Source organism: Saimiri boliviensis, chromosome 2, assembly GCF_048565385.1.
Source record: "Saimiri boliviensis isolate mSaiBol1 chromosome 2, mSaiBol1.pri, whole genome shotgun sequence".
Lineage (NCBI taxonomy): Eukaryota > Metazoa > Chordata > Mammalia > Primates > Cebidae > Saimiri > Saimiri boliviensis.
The window spans coordinates 112,317,527-112,338,258 of NC_133450.1; the positions used below are offsets into that span (position 1 = coordinate 112,317,527).

At 39.5% G+C, this 20,732-nt stretch overlaps 1 protein-coding gene across 23 annotated transcripts in view; it reads right to left on the reverse strand.

The window, feature by feature from the left end:
• Nucleotides 1-20,732, reverse strand: part of MGA (MAX dimerization protein MGA) — a 172,920-nt gene that overhangs the window by 65,907 nt on the left and 86,281 nt on the right. For all 23 annotated transcript variants that reach the window (XM_074394040.1, XM_074394053.1, XM_074394044.1 and 20 more), the window contains 3 exons: nt 11,428-12,376; nt 9,901-9,979; nt 9,683-9,778 (listed from right to left, as the gene is read on the reverse strand). In XM_074394040.1, coding sequence (XP_074250141.1) covers nt 9,683-9,778; nt 9,901-9,979; nt 11,428-12,376 — 1,124 coding nt within the window. The remainder of the gene's footprint in view (nt 1-9,682; nt 9,779-9,900; nt 9,980-11,427; nt 12,377-20,732) is intronic.

The following is a 20,732-nucleotide window of genomic DNA, read 5'->3' on the forward strand; positions in this document are numbered from 1 at the left end:
TGGCCTAATTATGGCTACTGGTTCTCTAGTTATTATTGACATTTATGGTTAATCAAGCCTAAAAATATTATGACTTCCTTATTTATAGGTTAAGAGGCAATCTTTTGGGAAGTTATTTAACTTAAAGTTTAATATAACAGGCCAAAAAAAGTTCGAAGTGAAAGCGTTAAGTATTAGCAGGGCCCGGTGGCTCACATTTGTTATCCCAGCACTTTGCGAGGCTGAGGCGAACAGATCACTTGAGGTCAGGAGTTTGAGACCAGCTGGCCAACATAGTGAAACCTCATCTCTACTAAAAATACAAAAATTAGCTAGGTGTGGTGACGTGCCTGTAGCTACTTGGGAGGCTGAGGCAGAAGAAACACTTAAACCTGGGAGGCAAAGGTTGCAATGGGCCAATATCATACCACTGCACTCCAGCCTGGGTGACAAAGACTCCATTTCAAAAAAAAAAAAAAAAAAAAAAGCAAAGTGTTAAGTATCACAGTAAAGTCATTAAAAGGCACAAGTATAAGTTCCCAATAAAAAGCTCACATAGTGCTGGTTCTCTAACACGTAAAGACATTAGGTAGATTATGAACCACATTGTACCCTCTACATAAAATCTATCTGAACAAAAGATGGCAAGTCAGGCACTGTGGCATGCACCTGTAGTCCCAACTACTTGGAAGACTGAGGCAGGAAGACCACTTGTGACCAAGAGTTCAAAAAAAAAGGCCGGGAGCAGTGGCTCAGGTCTATAATCCCAAAACTTTGGGAGGCAAAGGTGGGCAGATCACCTGAGGTCGGGAGTTCGAGACCAGGCTGACCAACATGGAGAAATCTCGTCTCTACCAAAAATAAAAAATTAGCTGGGCATGTAGGGGCATGCCTGTAATCCCAGCTACTCAGAAGGCTGCAGCAGGAGAATCGCTTGAACTCGGGAGGTGGAGATTTGCGGTGAGCCAAGATCGAGCCATTGCACTCCACCCTGGGCAACAGGAGTGAAACTCCGTAACAAAAAAAAAAAAAAAAAAAAGATTTTGTTTTAGTTTGCAATTCCAGTTCTTTACCATATTTTTATTGTATTACATATTTATTGTTTAATCACACAATATAATTAAAATATCAAATAAAACATTCTTTCCTCATGTTCCCAGTCAACTGTGGGAAATATAGGATTATGAGTCAAAACAATGGTTTCTCATCTTGTCTTTAATACTTTTTAATTGTATGACTTGGGCTAAACTTCTCTTTAGTTTTCTCAACAGCAAAAAAAAAAAACCAATCCACCACACACAGTTGTATGCTTTGAGAATTTACTATACTTTCTCTGTAAATCAGATGGTCTCAGAGAGATAAAAGAAATTTCTCAGGCTGGGGCTTGATGACTCACACCTGTAATCCCACCACTTTGGAAGGCCAAAGCAGAAGGATTGCTTGCATCCAAAAGTTCAAGACTAGTCTGGGCAACAGAGTGAGACTCTATCTGTACAAAAAAATTCAGAAATTAGCTGGGTGTAATTGCACACGGCTGTGATCCCAGCTACTCAGAAGACTGAGGCAGGAGGACTGCTTGAACTCAGGAGGTTGAGGGTGCAGTGAGCCATGATTGTGCTACTGCACTCCAGCCTAGGCAAAAAAGCAAGATGCTGTCTTGAAAAAAAAAGAAGCTTTAGTGTTATGTTTCCCCAATTGACTTTTAATAGTTAGCATAGGGTAAATTAAGTCCTTATGAGCGGTAAACAAAAAGAAATCTGAGGCTGGGCACAGTGGCTCACACCTGTAACCCTGCCACTTTGGGAGGCTGAGGTGGGTAGATCACCTCAAGTCAGGAGTTTGAGACCAGCCCGGCCAACATGGTGAAGCTCCATCTCTACTAAAAACACAAAAATTAGCCGGGCATGTACTCCCAGCTACTCAGGATGTTGACTTGGGAGAATCACTTAAATCTAGGAGACAGAGGTTGCAGTGAGCCGAGATCCCACCATTGTACTCCACCCTTGGCGACGGAGGGAGACTTTATCTCAAAAAACAAAACCAAACAAAATACAACAAACAAAACCTGGAAAGCCCAAAGGAATCTGGATAAAACTACTAAAAATATAGTTATATATGTTATGTATTTTAAAACTATTTTGTTTACCTTTTATATTTTCTACATATATAATACAACATAATAAATGATATAACTTGTATAATATATAATTTACATACATAGAATATATATATATATAAAATCTAGTATTAACTAAGGTAGAATAAGTAGGAAATAACAAGGAAAGGAGAGGAGGAACAGAGGGTGAAACCAGAAATCAAGAAGCTAACGCACAAATTCAAGTGAAAATGAATCCTAAACAATCAAATGAGATACTATAGTGCTCTGACAAAACAAAATTACTTATGACAAAAACTGCCAGAACAACTGTCAATAGAGAAAGAAAAGAATAAAGGTGTAAAAAACGTACCATACTGGCAAGGAGGTAGACACATAAAAATCTAGACTTATACCGTCAGCCAGGTACAGTGTTTCACGCCTGTAATCCCACCCCTTTGGGAGGCCAAGGCCAGAGGATCACTTGAGACCAGGAGTTTCAGATCAGTCTGGGCAACACAGTGAGACATCATTTCTTTAAAAACAAAACAAAACAAAAAACACACACACAAAGAGGCTGGGCACACTGGCTCACATCTCTTATTCCAGAATCCAGAACTTTGGGAGGCTGAGGCAGGCAGATCACCTGAGGTCAGGAGATCAAGACCAGCCTGGTCAACATGGTGAAACCCTGTCTCTACTAATGATACAAATTAGCCAGGAGTGGTGATACATGCCTGTAATCCCATCTACTCAGGAGGCTGAGGCACAAGAATCACTTGAACTCGGGAGACAAAAGTTGCGGTGAGCCAAGATGACACCACTGCACTCCAGCCCAGGCAACAGAGTAAGACTCCATGGCAAAAAAAATTTAAAAAAAAAAATTAAAATCTATTTAGAGACTGTGTTTCCTAGATATTTTCTTGTCTGCATTTACTTGTCTATTATAACTGCTTCCTCACACAATAATACTGAATCCTAAGAACAAAAAGACCAAATATAATTTATTTTAAAAATACAAATTTTCTTCCAAGCCCTAAAATAGAAAGGCCAATGGCACATAAACCTTGTTTAATGTAATACCCAATTTAGTTTATCCAGACTTTCCTGATCATACAAGAAAATTCTTCCCCCCAAGTAACAGACCCCTGAGACTTAGACTCAGCTGATTTCATGTGAAGTGGGCATAAATAACTTTAGTTTACAGAAAATAATATAGCAGAATTATTCACAGAAAGCATATTGTGAAAAACCTAAAATCTTTTTCTATTTTCATTCAACCAGAGCCTATTTAGAATCTAAAATACTGTCTGTATGTGTCAGTTTAAACTATACTTCTAAATGGTTTTGCTTCATTTCACCATATTAGAAGCTACTTCTTTAAAAAAATTACAAAAAAGCCAGGTGTGGTGGCTCACACCTGTAATCTCAGCACTTTGGGAGGCCAAGGCAGGTGGATTATGAGGTCAGAAGATCAAGACCAGGCATCCCCAAACTTTTTACACAGGGGGCCAGTTCACTGTCCCTCAGACCGCTGGAGGACCACCACATACTGTGCTCCTCTCAGTGACCACCAAAGAAAGAGGTGCCCCTTCCTGAAGTGCGGTGGGGGGCCGGATAAATGGCCTCAGGGGGCCGCATGCGGCCTGTGGGCCGTAGTTTGGGGACGCCTGATCAAGACCATCCTGGCTAACACGGTGAAACCCCATCTCTACTAAAAATATAAAAATTAGCCTGCACGGTGGCATGCAACTGTAGTCCCAGATACTTGAGAGGCTGAGGTAGGAGAGTAACTTGAACCCAGGAGGTGGAGGTTTCAAAATTACAGAAAGACTCATAAAGATAATGCTGAAAGAGACAACCTTTAGATTTAAGCAAAGGCAGATTCACCTAAGCAAAGAGCAAAAAATGCGTATTGCTAGCTAAACCCACTGAAATGCAAAAGTACACTCAAGATGTTTATAGTTCTATGAACACCTATGTAAGTTGTAAACACAGAACAGAAAAGCATATACTATAAGGAAAACTCCAGCTAATCACTTATTTAATATAACATTCGGAATTTTTTTTTTTAACTGCAAGGCACCATGGCTCAAACTTGTAATTCCAGCTACTTGGGAGGACAGACTGGTGCCAGGAGTTTGAGACCAGTCCGGGCAAAACTGTGAGAACCCATCTCTAAAAAATATATGTTTTAAGAAAAAATAAAACAATTTTAATAAATATTTTTTTAAAAAGAGGGAAAGAGTTCTTGAAATATTGTCATTACTCACAAAGTAAATCAACATTAAAACTGACCAGACATAATGGCTCACGCCTAGAATCCCAGTACTTCAGGAGGCCAAGGCAGGCAGATCGCTTGAGTTCGAGACCAGCCTGGGCAACATGGCGAAACCCCATCTCTACAAAAAAATACAACAACAACAACAAAAAAAGCCAGGTGTGATGGCATGTGCTTGTAGTCCCAGCTACTTGAGGGGCTGACATGGGATCACTGGGGCTCAGGAGGCTGAAGCTGCAATGAGCCATGTTCACCTCACTGCACTACAGCCTAGGCTGGGTGACAAAGCAAGACCCTGACTCAAAAACAAAAACCAAAAAATAAAACAAAACAAAAAACTGACAAGAGTCCATATTGATACGCGATTTTTTTTTTTCTTTTTGAGATGGAGTCTTGCTCTGCTGCCCAGGCTGGAGTGCAGTGGTAAGATTTCCGCTCACTTCAATCTCTACCTCCCAGGAGAGATTCTCCTGCCTCAGTCTCCCAAGTAGCTGGGATTACAGGCACATGCCACCACACCCAGGTAATTCTGTACTTTTAGTAAGACAGGTTTTCACCTAAAAAGTAAATTTTTTAAAATGAAGAGTAGGCAAATCTCTGGTGCAAAATAACTCCAAATAACTTACACAGATAGGCAACACTCAAGGAGGTACAATGTAACTTCTCACACATTGTGAGCTAAGTATAATGACTTCCTTCCAAAGAGTATGCAAGGGCAGGGGAGGTTAACTTCACAGTGAAGTAACTGACAATATCTCAACCAGGTGATCAAAGTCAACATCAATAGCGATAAATCAATCATGCTGAATATATGTACCCTTGATATTATGGGATGGTAAGTCTCAACTGAGGGACATCTATAAAAATACCTGACTCTTCAAAACTGTCAAGGTCATTAAACACAAAATTTGAGAAACTGTCACAACCAGGAAGATTCTAAGGAGACATCACTAATAAAAGTATTGTGGCATCCTGAATGGAACCCTAGAAGCAAAAAAAAGGACACTGGGTAAAAACTAAGGAAATCTGAATAAAGTATGAATTTTAAATAATAATGTGTTAGTACTTGTTCACTAACTGTAACAAATGTACCAATCTGATGTTAGATATTAACAGGAGAAATTCTGGATGCTGAGAATTAGAAGTGGGAAAAAAACAGAAATTCTCTATATTGTGTTCCTCATTTTTCCATAAATCTAAAACTCTTCTAAAATATAGAGCTTACTTTAAAAACTGACAATAATTAACTTGGTAGCAATAAAGGAGAAATGCTTTAAACAAACATTTAAAATGCAAAGACAGATGATAACTTCAGATAAACTAACAGACATAAAAAGCAGACCAATGTAGATACAGCAAAGGTAGCATAGTAAACAGAAAAAATGTAGTACTATGGAAAGAAAAATTAAGAATTTTATTTTATTTTTAAGCAAAACTACCAACAACAATAAAAACAATTTCCCAGGCTTAATCAACATGGCTTTCCCAATTTTAAAGCAAACTCAAGGCCAGACGCAGTGGCTCACATCTGTAATCCCCGCACTTTGTGAGGCCGACGTGAACGGATCACGAGGTCAGGATATTGAGACCATCCTGGCTAAAATGGTAAAAGCCCATCTCTACTAAAAATGCAAAAACTTAGCTGGATGTGGTGGCCCACGCCTGTAGTCCCAGCGGCTCAGGAGGCTGAGACAGGAGAATTGCTTGAACCAGGTGAGCCAAGATCACACCACTGCTCTTCAGCAAACGACAGAACGAGACTCCGTCTCCAAAAACACAAAAGCAAACTCAAAAACTTTTCTAGTTTTCAAGGGTTTTCAGCTCAAAAGATGTGTAAGTGCTATTTTCTAAAGAATAATGAAATTATAGTTAATAGCAGAGCAAAGAAACATGACATTATAAAGATGATATTTAACAAATTACTTCAAGAATCAAATTTTAGAGATGAACCTAGAATACTTTCATTACCTTCAGAGACCTGGGATTGGCATCAGCCAGTTACTACAAATATTTTGCCAAACTAACTTTATTCTTTAGGAACTGTTTAAGTCCAGTTTTTTGTTGTTGTAGTTTCATTTGTTTGTTTTTTTGAGACAAAGTCTTGCTGTGTCACCCAGGCTAGAGTACAGTGGCACAATCTCAGCTCAATGCAACCTCTACCTCCCGGGTTCAAGCAATTCTACTGCCTCAACCTCCCAAGTAGCTGCAACTACAGGGGCACACCACCATGCTAGCTAATTTTTTGTATTTTTAGTAGAGATGGGGTTTCACCACATTGGTCAGGCTGGTCTCGAGCTCCTGGCCTCAAGCAATCCACCTGCCTCAGCTTCCCAAAGTGCTGGGATTACAGGTGTGAGCCACCGTGCCAGGGCTAGAATTGCAGGCATGAGCCACGGTGCCCAGCCCAAGTACAGCTTTTTAAAGGAAACAAACATTGGGGAGAAAAATAGCCAAAATAAAATAGAGGAAAAAAGTCCAAAACAGGACTCTACCTCACACATTGAAGTACTACACAGATTACAGATTTGTTTTTAAAAAACAAAACTATGGCCGGGCGCAGTGACTTATGACTGTAATCCCAGCACTCTGGGAGGCCAAGGAGGGTGGATCGCGAGGTCAGGAGTTTGAGACCAGCCTGACCAACATGGTGAAACCCCGTCTCTACTAAAAATACAAATACTACCTGGGCGTGGTGGCACATGCCTGTAATCCCAGCTACTCAGGAGGCTGAGACAGGAGAATTGCCTGAAACTGGGAGGCAGAGGTTGCAGTGAGCCAGGATTGTGCCACTGCACTCCAGCCTGGGCGACAGAGTGAGACTTCGTCTCAAATAAATAAATAAATAAATAAATAAAATAAACTATGTAAGCATGTAGTTGAATAAATTTTAACAACCTGAGGATTAAACATAAACTTGCAACAAACCTGTTCCAAGAATCTGTAAAGAAGGTGAAAAGCAATAGCTACTGAGATGTTTTGTTTGGCTGTGTTTTTAAAGCTCTGAGTTAGTTGCCCAAAAAACTATTCGCTCCCACCATTTCAGAGACATCACACAGCCACTCCAGCTTCTACTGAACTATGGGAAGACCTGAGAATTTTGGGCCCATTTTTCCATATGACAGGAATCCACTGATGCAGTTGTCCCTTTAGAAGACGTGCCTGTACCCTACCCCACCAGAGTCCAAGTCGAGCCCCCAAATTCAGGCTAATTTCACTACTTATGTTACCTAATTAGTTTCCATACACACTGGCTTTTGAACACCCCCGTTCCATTAAGGAAAAGATTATAAATTTGACTAAAGTATCTATAAAAGAAGGAAAAACAGTCAGTGTAGTCAAGCAGCAAATACTAGGCAAATAAACCAGAGCAAAAGGACCAGCTGCAAGCACTGAATATATTTAACTCTGGAACTAAGGTATTTTAAATGTAGGGATTAAGTTTAAAAGAACACAATATAAATGTCATAATATTTCTGTATTATCAAGTAAATAACAAAAAAAAAATGGAAGTGGAAAAGGGAGAAGACAGGTAGGTTAAGTTAAAAACAGGGAGAAATGAAGAAAGGCAAATGGGAGAAGAGTGTGTTACTTAAATAAAATAGAAGTTAAAGCTGACAATAAACAGCAGGAAATGTTATCTGCAAGATCGCTATGATGTGACTGTCTATTACAATCCACAGCAATCAGTCCACATTGACTGACTGAGACTGGGATCTGCATACCTTAAGATCACATTGTCACACAAGCTGCCTTCCATTAAAGCAAAAATCCTTCAAGTATTGCTGGGCACGGTGGCTCATGCCTGTAATCCCAGCACTTTGGGAAATCTAGGCAGGCAGATTATCTGAGGTCAGGAGTTTGAGACCAGCCTGGCCAACATGGTGAAACTCCGTCCTGAGTAAAAATACAAAAAAAATTAGCCCGACATGGTGGTACGTGACTGTAATCCCAGCTATTTGGGAGGCTGAAGCAGAATTGTTTAAACCTGAGAGATAGAGGCTGCAGTGAGCCAAGAACATGCCACTGCACTCCAGCCTGGGCAGCTAAGTAAGACTCCATCTCAAAAAAATAAAAAACAAAACAAAAAAAACTCCCAAGTATTACCATTTTATTTAGAAACTGAATGACTAGTGTATAGTCATTCTTTGATAGGTTGTAATGTTTAGACTCTCAGGTAAATGAACTACTCTATGGTGTAAACGAGATACACAGTCTTCCGAAAGTTAGTGTCAAAACCTCCAAAAACTACTCCAATATGCATATCTAAAATCAAAGATATTTATAAGAAACTAAAAATTGGGCCACAGCCTTAAATTATATCGCAAAACAGGAAAATCAGTAGTGATCATGATGTTAATAACCATAGTAGATATGTTTTTTTAAAGATTAAGCAACATCATCAAGGCCAAGATAATGCATTACAATAAAATAAAGATAATAATGAAAACTGCAGCCATAAAAAAGACTGAGTTCATGTCCTCTGCAGGGACATGGATGAAGCTGGAACCCATCCTTCCGAGCAAATTAACACAGGAACAGAAAATCAAATACCGCATGTTCTCACTCATAGTGGGAATTGAACAATGAAAACAAATGGACACAAGGAGTGGAACATCACACACCAAGGCCTGCCAGGGGGTAGGAGGCAAGAGGAAGGAGAGCATTAGGACAAATACCTAATGCACGTGGGGCTTAAAACCTAGATGATGGGTTGACAGGTGCAGCAAACCACCATGGCACATGTATACACATGTAATAAACCTGCAAATGCTGCACATGTATCCCAGAATTTAAAGTAAAATAAAATTTTTTAAAAATATGAAAATTTTAAATTAAATTCCCACTGGTACATCAAATATATAAAATAGATGTTTGCAGCCAAAACATGAGAGAGAAAAGTATTCTTCTATTTACACACCTAAACATATTACTAAAGGACAAGGAAGATCCTCCAAAATTATAAAAACAAACACATAAACAAAAACAACCAAATTAAGATGAGAAACAGGAGTCGGGGAGAATACCAGGTTTTAAGAATGAACAAAGAAAATATTGCTTGCTTACCATGATTCATTTTTTTCTTACAGAAGATATTAGGATAAAGAAGAGAAGACCTAGACATGGTTTTTAAATGAAAGGGAAGAATTATGGAAACAGAGAAGAGAAAAACATGCAAACCGAAAGGCACTGAAGAAACGAAATCAAGGCTAGAAAGGAGAAAAAACAGAAAAGAAAAAGAAAGGAGAAGGAGAGAGGAAAAAGAGGAGAAACAGTAGGGAAGAAAGAGAGAAAAAAGACAACCCAAAAAAAAGTCACTTGTCTATTACCTTCTTGAAGACCAGGATGTATCACCTGCTTATGACGCAAAGACTTCAAATCTTCTATCAACTCCTTTTCCAACTGGGAAATCCTTGCCCTGCAACCTACTCCCAAAACAAACAGTAATAAAATAAGCTACTGTACACTACAGACAAATGACTGTTGCATGTTTCATTACTGGAGCCCAAACCACAAATATAACTCATTTTATACTATTTTATAATACCTGAGTCATTTGTGGTTGATGCCTGAAGACCAGAAGATTCTTCTGTTGTCCCATCAACTGCATGAATGTCTAGAGCTTCCTATACATGAAAAAAAAAATAGTTCATATTACTTCTGAAAAATTAAATGTAAAACAGGATTTAAAAAGAAAAATTAAAGACCAGGAGGAAAATATCTCCATACTTACAGTGATACTAAAATTGGCAGAACAGGAGCAATTTTTTTCATACTTTATGGTATTTTCTAAGTGTTCCACATTAATATTACTTTAATAATAAGAAAAGGAAAAAAGGAAAGTAAAAAAATGTGAATATGTCATACTAAGCTAACTGACCTCAAAGTGTATGCCAATTTGCATGTTCATTTCTCAGAGTCTATATACAGACAGCTTACTCATCTAACAAGAAACGGAGGAAAAGAACAGGTAGAATGGATGAAACATCCAACATATGTATAGTTAATTAAGAAAGACTAGGCTTCCATAAAAATCTCAAAGAGAAATAATCTGGTTGAAGACTCAGAGTGCAATAAACAGACTGTCAATGTGTAAGACAGCAGAGTTAAGATGACTATTAATATTTGGTTTTCCAATGTTACTCTATTACTACTTTTGAAAACCGAGGTCAGGTGCAGTGGCTTGGGATGCTGAGGCAGGCAGACTGCTGGAGGTCAGAAGTTAGAAACCAGCCTGGCCGACATGGCGAAACCCCATCTCTACTAAAACTACAAAAATTAGCTGGGTGTGGTAGTACACGCCTGTAATCCCAGGTACATGGGAGGCTGAAACACAAGAATGGTTTGAACCGGGGAGATGGAGACTGCAGTGAGCTGAGATCACACCACTGAACTCCAGCCTGGGCAACAGAACAATAATCTGAAGAAAGAAAGAGCAACAGAACAATAATCAAAGGAAAGGGAAAAAGGAAAGAAAAAAGGAAAAGAAAAAGGAAAGGAAAGAAGGGAGGGAAGGAGGGAGAGAAAGAAGAAAGGAAGGGAGGGAGGGAAAAAGAAAAGAGAAGAAAGCAAGCAAGCACAACACAGCACGGAAAGCAGGGAAAGGGGAGGGAAAGGAAAGCAAAGGAAGAAAAAAGAAAAGAGAGAAAGAGAAGGGAGGAAGGAAGGAAGGAAAAGAAAGAAAGAAAAGAAAGGAAAACTAGGAGGTAAAATAAAAGGGATATCGCCAAAGACTTAGTAAACATTTCATGTATTTTTAGGCCTTTCAAAAATCCATAATGATAATTCCACTAAAACCTGAAGATTTTTAAAACACATCTATGCATAAATATGAACTGAAAGCTAAGCAAGACTTAATTTTTTTTAAGTTTTTTCAAATGAAATATCTTAAGGGATGCCTGTTAACTAAACCAAACATTTTGGGAACACTTCCCTCCCCACCTCACCCCTCTTACACCTGTACGAACAGCTGTAGTCACAAAACTAGGTTATAAATCAAGTTAGTTACAAGCCAGTATACAATTGCAGTGTAACTAATTAGCCTTTGAAAGAATCCTGAAAATTACAATCTTACCTTTGATTCAAAGGAAACAAAGAGAACACCATCCACATCTTCCAGATCAGGCTTCACATCTGGAAAGGTACTCCCAGGGCCTACAGGTGTATTCTTTGTAGAAATTAAAGACTTTCCTGTGTTTTTAGGTGGTCTTCCTGCCTTACAGAGTTTCAATTTTCGCGGCCTTCCTCTTTTTCCAGGTATATTTGGAGAGGCGTTCTGATTAGCATTCACTACCTTTGGGGCTGTTGCAACCTTAAGCATAGTTGTTCTCTTTCTGCCCAACTCCTCTTTTCCTGCAAGTGAGTCCCCAGCTGAACCCTTTGAACTGTCAAGTAGTCTTTCTGTGCTAATGCTGTCAGATATATCAGGATATTTCCACTGAGGCTCTTTCAGTAAGGGATATTTTTGTATCACTCTTAGATCTGGTGAATGTTTCCTAAGACCATTTTCTGATTCCTTGCCTAAGCAAAAGGCAGTCTCATTGGAATTTTCAATGTATGTAGGTAAATATTCAAATTCTGCCAACATAGAAGATTTATCCTTTCGAGATGTGGAAAGTATGTTATCAGGCAGTTCAGAAATTTTCACTGTGCTTTTGGTAACGGCACAAGGCTCCAGATAGACTACTGGCATCTTTCCAGCATCTAATTTGAACATTTTAGCTTTAGCAACACCTGATGGGCTGCTTGGAAGCCATTTAGAAGACAGATGGTCAGCTTCTGGGTTATCAACTTTATTGTGCCTCTTCAGCTGTTTCTCTAGTATAGGATCATCATCACTGTTTGAGTATACATCCGTCTCTTCATCTGTCTCTTCCTGTTTCACAGTGACCCCTTCTGGGCACTCACCAAGTTCGTAGTCATAATCATCTAGAGGTTCTTCTTTAATAACAACATTGAAGCTTCCATTCTGGTCTAATGGTGAAGTTATATGGGAGTCATCTTCAAAATTATTGGCAGTAAGACTGAAGAGAGAGGGGAGAAAGGGATTTAAAAAGTAAAAAACGATCCCTAAACAAGACTCAAAGAGGGAAAAAAAAGATACATTAGGAGTCCAAGTAACACATCAGATTTCATCAGCCTTTCCTCAAAAACTCCAAAAATTCACATGCTGATTAACAACCCTGTAAAGTAAACACACATTCATCACAACTAAGAATTGCAACAAACAGGAAAGGGCCTCCAAACTGCCAGCTGACTTTTTCCTATATGTTTGAGATTAAATTCACATAACATAAAACATATTATCTCTTTAGAGTATACAATTCACTGGTTTTTAGTATAGTCATGATATTGCCAAATGATTTTTTTTTTTTTTTTGAGAAGGAGTTCCGGTCTTGTTACCCAGGCTGGAGTGCAATGGCGCGATCTTGGCTCACCACAACCTCCGCCTCCTGGGTTCAAGCAATTCTCCTGCTTCAGCCTCCCGAGTAGCTGGGACTACAGGCGTGCGCCACCATGCCCAGCTAATTTTTGTATTTTTAGTAGAGACGGGGTTTCACCATGTTGACCAGGATGGTCTCGATCCCTTGACCTCATGATCCACCCACTTCGGCCTCCCAAAGTGCTGGGATTACAGGCGTGAGCCACCTCGCCCGGCCTGCCAGATGATTTTTCAACTTTAAAACTGAAAACCTCACTTTCAATATAAAGAATTCACCACTAATCCTTTCAAAATAAAAGATAGGGTAGTTGAAGGCAAATGCATATGATGCAGATATATAGGGTATAATTCATCAAAAACAATATAAACATCTAGTTTCCCCCTCCTACCAATCAGCCTTTGAAAGCCTAAAAACTATACCAAGCCAGGCGCGGTGGCTCAAGCCTGTAATCCCAGCACTTTGGGAGGCCGAAGCGGGTGGATCACGAGGTCAAGAGATCGAGACCATCCTGGTCAACATGGTGAAACCCCGTCTCTACTAAAAATACAAAAAATTAGCTGGGCATGGTCGCGCGTGCCTGTAATCCCAGCTACTCAGGAGGCTGAGGCAGGAGAATTGCTTAAACCCAGGAGGCGGAGGTTGCGGTGAACCAAGATCGCGCCATTGCACTCCAGCCTGGGTAACAAGAGTGAAACTCTGTCTAAAAAAAAAAAAACTATACCAATGTATCTTGAGAATATGGTAGAAATAAAAAATTAAGTTAGATTCCACCTAAGGTCAGGCACTAGGGCTCACGCCTATAATCCCAGCACTTTGGGAAGCCGAGATGGGCGGATCACCTGAGGTGAAGAGATGAAGACCATCCTGGCCAACACAGTGAAGCCCCATCTCCACTAAAAATACAAAAATTTATCTTCGTAAAATGTTGAACTCTATTTACGTTAACTGCCTTTTCAAAAGCACTTCAAAGGCTTCTGAAACTAAAGGAAAAAGTATAAATATCTGGGATGCTTTTCAAAGCCCAATATAATTTATCTTCAGCCATATCAACCTCATCTTAAACAATAACCTACAGTATATTCCATAGGATCCAATCACACAGAAAATATTACCTTAGTGTCTCAGTCCAATAAAATACATTTTCAACACCAATCCATCATTAATGAAGCACTATCTTTTTCACTACTTGCTAACCCAATTAAAGTCACTGTTTTTATAAAACTTTATAAAACTCAAACAGACACTAGCAACTACTACATATATGTGTAGTTACTTGTTCCTTGCACAGTTTCTACTTAGAATCTTAACCTTACCTGAAAATCCTCCAAAGGAAGCTGGAGGTAGTGGCTCAAGCCTGTAATCCTAGCACTTTGGGAGGTGAGGTGAGCACACTGCCTGAATTCAGGAGTTTGAGACCACCCCGGGAAGCAACATGGTGAAACCCCATCTCTACTAAAATATAAAAAAAAGTTGGCAGGGCATGGTGGCTTATGCCTATAATCCTAGCACTTCGGGAGGCTGAGGCAGCCAGATTACCTGAAGCCAGGAGTTCAAGACCAGCCTGGCCAACATGTTGAAACTCCGTATCTACTAAATATACAAAAACTTAACTCAGTGCAGTGGCACGTGCCTGTAATCCTAGCTTCTCGGGAGACTGAGGCAGGAGAATCACCTGAACCCGGGAGGCGGAGGTTGTGGTGAGCCAAGATAGTGCCACTACACTCCAGCTTGGGCAACAGGGAGAGACTTTGCCTCAAAAAAAAAAAAAAAAAAAAAAAAAAAAGAATTAGCCAGGCTTTGGTGGTACACGTCTGTAGTCCCAGCTACTCCAGAGGCTGAGGCAAGACAATTGCTTGAACCCGGGAGGTAGGGGTTGCAGTGAGCCGAGATTGTGCCACTGCACTCCAGCCTGTGAGCCACAGAGCAAGACTTTGTCTAAAAATAAAAATAAAAAAAAAGGAAAAGAAAAAAAAGAAAATCCTCCAATGGAAGATTTCCATTTCTGGTTAGAATACGGAAGATCACAAAAGATCATCACTTTTGCCATAACAATGAGAAAACACTACATAAATTATTTTTCTAAAAAGCTACTGAAGACCTCTGGACATAAATAAGTCTAAATGAAGTGAATTCCAGAAAAGAACTAGGCTTCTCTAGGTGACCAGAGATAACCACAGTTTATATAGCTATAGCCTGGAGATACAGTAAGGAGAGAAAAAAACAACTATAGGCAAAGGATCTTTGCAGAAACACAGAGAAACCAACTTTTAACGCCTGAGCATGGGCAGAATCTAGAGGACCTCAAATAGAAAACTTGTCTTCAGTGCTGTCCAATTGCCACCACTCCAGAAGACTTCTGTGGAATAAACAGCAGTGCTGCAGAAAGGCTAGACTAGTGGGCACAGTGGCTCATGCCTGTAATCCCAGCACTTTGGAAGGCCAAGGGCAGAGGGGGCAGAATCACTCAAGGTCAGGAGTTCAAGATCAGCCTGACCAACATGGAGAAACCTTGTCTCTAATAAAAATACAAAAAAAATTAGCCGAGTGTTGTGGCACTCATCTAAAACCCCAGCTACTCAGGAGGCTGAGGCAAGAGAATTGCTTAAACCTGGCAGTCATTCCAGTGAGCCAATATTGCACCACTGCACTCCAGCTTCGGCAACAGAGCCGAACTCCATCTCAAAAAAAAAAAAAAGGGCGGAGGGGAGGAAGAAAAGAGGGAAGGAGGGGGGAGGGAGGAGAGGGAAGGAAGGAGGGAGGGGGTAGGAGGGGAGGAAGGGGAGGATGGGAGGGAGGGAGGGAGGGAGGGAGGAAGGGAGGAAGGAAGGAAGAAAGGAAGGAAGGAAGGAAGGAAGGAAGGGCTGGCCTGGAAACAAAAGAACATGTAGTCTACCAATGCTTAGGTCATAAAGTCCTGCCAAGGATAAGAGACCCATCACTCCCCTGACACAACTGCAACAAGAGGTGAGCTGAAATTTACTAAAGTGGGAAGCCACTTGAAATCACCTAGCCTGAAGGACAGAGAAACAAGAAAAAAAGTGTCAGCCGGGCGCGGTGGCTCAAGCCTGTAATCCCAGCACTTTGGGAGGCTGAGGCGGGTGGATCACGAGGTCGAGAGATCGAGACCATCCTGGTCAACATGGTGAAACCCCGTCTCTACTAAAAATACAAAAAATTAGCTGGGCATGGTGGCACGTGCCTGTAATCCCAGCTACTCAGGAGGCTGAGGCAGGAGAATTGCCTGAGCCCAGGAGGCGGAGGTTGCGGTGAGCCGAGATCACGCCATTGCACTCCAGCCTGGGTAACAAGAGCGAAACTCCATCTCAAAAAAAAAAGAAAAAAAAAAAAAAAAGAAAAAAGTGTCAGAGATCTCTGGGATAACACGAAATCATCTAACATACTAGTAACTGCCTTCCAAAAAGGCAAGAGAAACAAAATGAAGAAATATTTGAAGAGAAAATGAATAAAAATCTTGCAAAAGCAAAAGATTTTAACCCACAGATCCAAGAAGCTCAGCAAGCAACCATGGGGACAAAGAGGAAAAACAAGAAAAGTCATACCAAGGCACATCAAGATCAGGCTGCTGAAAATGAAAGATGAAGAGAAAAACCCTGAAAGCAGCAGAGGGAAAAACAAACATTACATTGGAGGAATAACATGAAGAACAACAAACTGACGAGTGACTCACTGGAAACTATGTAAGTCAGAAGACAATATACTTTACCCAACATGAAGTGTTGAAAGAGAAACTCCCAACCTAATGTTCTATACCTACCAAAAGAAGCCTTTAAAATTGAAGACATTTTCAGACAGCTGAGATCACTCAGATTGCGCAAAAATACTAACTCTTCAGCTCACAAATAAGACAAAGATACCAGTTCTTGCCACTTCTACTTACTTGTACTAGAGATTCTATCAGGATGATTAGGCAAGAAAAAGAAATAAAAGGCATCCAGATTGCTGAGGAAAAAGCATAACTATCTCTATTCACAGGTAACAATCTTGTATATGGAAAATATGAAAGAATCCACTCAAAACCTATTCAAACTAATACATCAGTTTAGCAAGATTCTAGGATCCAAGACACACACACACACTTACAAACTGTTTTTCAACAAACTAGCAATGAATGTCAAAAGTAAAAGTGAGAAAATAGTTCCATTTTACAATCACATCAACAAGAATAAAATATTTAGGAATAAATATAATAAAAGAAGTATAAGTAAGACTTGTACATGGAAAACTATGAAACACTGTTGAAACAAATTAAAGACCAAAATAAATAGAAAAACATCCCATGTTTATAGACAAAAAATATTTCATTTTGGTAAAACAGCAATAATCACTAAAGTGATCTACAAATTCAATGCAATCTCTACCAAGGTGGGATTTTTTTTTTCAGAAAGTGACAAACTGACCCTAAAATTCACATGGATATGCAAGGGACCCACTAACATAACCAAAGCAATCTTGAAAAATAAAAACCAAGTTCTCAGAGGACTCATACTCCCAGATTTCACCTTACTACAAAGCTATAGTAATTAAGACAGTGTATCTATTTGTTTGGTTTGGAGTCAAGGTCCCACTCTGTCACCCAGGCTAAATTCTAATAGCACAGTCATACCTCATTGCACCTTCAAATTCCTGGGCAGAAGTGATCCTCCTCCTACTTTAGCCTCTTGAGTAGCTGGGAATACAGATACCCATCACCACACTCAATTATTATTTTTATTTTTTGTAGAGACAGGGTGTCTTTAGTAGACACGGTTTCACGTTGGCCAGGCTGGTCTCAAACTCCTGGGCTCAAGCTATCCTCCTGCCTCAGCCTCCCAAAGTGCTGGGATTATAAGCATGAGCCACTGTGCCCAGTCAACAGTGTGATACTGACATAAGACTAGATATACAGATCAACTAACAGAATTAAGACCTAGAAATAAATGTCCACATTTATGTCAACTAATTCAACTGCCAAAGGTACCAAGATAATTACACAGGGGAAAGAATGGTCTTTCCAACACACAAAAAAACTGTGTTCCCGCAAAAGCTTGTACACAAATGTTCACAGGAACATTATTCATAAAAGCCAAAAAAATGAAAACCTTACCGTCCATCAACTAATGAAATAAAATGTGGCAACAGCCACACAATAAAATATGATTTGACAATAAAAATAAAGTACAGATACATGCTACAATATGGTTGAACCTTAGAAACATCAAGCTAAGTAAAACAAGCTGTGCACAAAAGACCATGTTATATGACTTCGTTTGTACAAAATATCCAAAATAGGCAAATCTACGAGACAGAGACAGATGATTGTGTTGGATTGAGCGAAGTGGGGGAGTGGATGAGGAAAAATGGGAAGTTACTTTAATGGGTTTTCTTTCTGGGGTGGTACTGGGAATGTCCTAAAACTGGCTGCAGCACTGTAGTAATGGTTGTATAACCCCATGAATATACTAAAAACCATTCATTCACCCAGTTGGTGGGTGAATTTTATGTAGATTTTATTACATATGAACTATATTTCAATTTTTTTAAAGTTTTTAAAAAATAACTATTAAAGTCAAGTGCAGTGGCTCATGCCTATAATCCTAGCACTTTGGGAAGCTGAGGTGGGTGGATCACCTGAGGTCAGGAGTTAAAGACCAGCCTGACCATCATGGTGAAACCCCATCTTTAAAAAAAAAAAAAAAACTATTAAAGGAGGTTCTTCAGACTGACAGAAAATGTACCAATATGAGCCAGTTGTGGTGGCTGAGGCCGAGGTGGATGGCTCACTTGAGTCTAGGAGTTCAAGATCAGGCTGACCAACATGGCAAAACCCTGTCTCCTCTAAAAATACAAAAATTAGCTGGGCATGGTGGCACATGCCTGTAGTCTCAGCTACTTGGGAGGCTGAGGGAGGAGAATCACTTGAAACTGGGAGGCAGAGGTTGCATGCAGTGAGCTGAGATTACACCACTGTACTCCAGCCTGGGCAACAGAGTGAGACTCTGTCTCAAAAAAAGAAAAGAAAAGAAAAGAAAAAGAAAATGAAACAATATAAACACAGATCAGGGAACAAATAATAATAATAATAATAAAAACAGAAAAATAAATATATAAGTAAATAAAAAAGACTTTTTCTTATATTATTTAAATGACTAATGACTGTTTAAAGCAAATAAAGTAACAAGGTTTAGAGGTTTATATCACATAGAAGGAGATGAACTGAAAGACACTAGCAGTTCATTATTCAAATTGTACTTAATAAATTAAGGATGCTCATTGTAATCCCTATAACCACTTCTATATACTGAATTGAGTCCCCCATCAAATTCGTATGTGGAAGCCCCAACAGGGCTTTAGGAGAAAACTGTGGTTAAAAGAGGTTTTAAGGATGGGACTCTAATTCAACAGGATGGTAGGCTTATAACAAGAAGAAGAAAAAGAGACATCCCTGCCTCTGCCATACGTGGATATATCAAGAAAGTAGCTATATGTAAGCCAGGATGAGGCATGAGAAACCAAACCCTACCACAACTTTGATCTTGAACTTTTTAGCCTCCAGAACCGTGAAAAAAGTAAATTTCTGTTGCTTAGCCAGCCAATCTATATTTTGTTATGGCAGCCTGAGTTAGACAAATGCAACCACTAAAAAAATTACAAAGAAGTAATTTTTATATAAATGGAATTTGAAAAGCTCAATCCACACAAAAACAGGGAACGGTAAAGAACAGATAAGAGAAGCAGGAAATAGGAAGATGACAAGGCTAAAACCCAGCTACCTAAGTAATGGCATTAAATGTAAATGAACAAAACGGTCTGATTAAAAGCCAAAGGTTTTAACAGTGGATAAAGAAACATGTCCAGGGCTAGGCATGGTGGCTCAGGCCTGTAATCCCAGTACTTTCAGAGCCCAAGGTGGGCAGATCACAAGGTCAGGACTTTGAGACCAGCCTGACCAATATATGGTGAAATCCCATCTCTATTAAAAATAAAAAAAATAAAAAATTAGCCAGGCATGGTGACACACACCTATAATCCCACCTACTCAGGAGACTAAGGTTGCAGTGAGCAGACATGGCGCCACTGCACTCCAGCCTGGGTGACAAAGCAAGACTCTGTCTCAAATAAAAAAAGAAAAAGAAAAAGAAAAAAGTCCAACTATATAACTATAAGCTATTTAAAAGAGTCGCAATGTAAATTCAAGGAAGAAGAATTAAAGTACAAGGAGGAAAAAGATAAACAATGCAAAAACAAATCAGAAGAAAATCAGCATGGCTCAATAACATCAGAGTAGATTTAAAAATAAGGAGTTTCAGGCCGGGCGCGGTGGCTAACACCTATAATCTCAGCACTTCAGGAGGCTGAGGCAGGTGGATCACCTGAGGTCAGGAGTTTGAGACCAGCATGGGCAACACAGTGAAATTCCATCTCTACTAAAATACAATAACTCAGCCAGACATGGCAGTGTGTGCCTGTAATGCCTGCTATGCCTGCTACTCAGGAGGCTGAGGCAAGAGAATTGCATGAACCCGGGAGGCAGAGGTTGAAATGAGCCGAGATCGCACCATTGCATTTCAGCCTAGGTGACAGAGCAAGACTCCATCTCAAAAAATTAATTAATTAATTTAAAAAAATAAATAAGAGGTTTTATCAGAAATAAAGAGGCACATAATAAAAATCTTTAAGAGCTTAATTCACCAATAAAACATTAACAACCCTAAAAGTATATGTGCCTAATTATATAGCTTCAAAATATTTGAAGCAGAAGTTTACAGTACTGAAAAGAGAAACAGACAAATCCACAACTATAGTGGGAGATTTTAACCCAACTTTCTCAGTTACTGACATTAAAAAAAGAAAAAAATCAAGAAGAACTGAATACTACTACCAATCAAACTTACTTGATAAGCCTACAGAAAATTACATCCAACAACTGTAAATTACA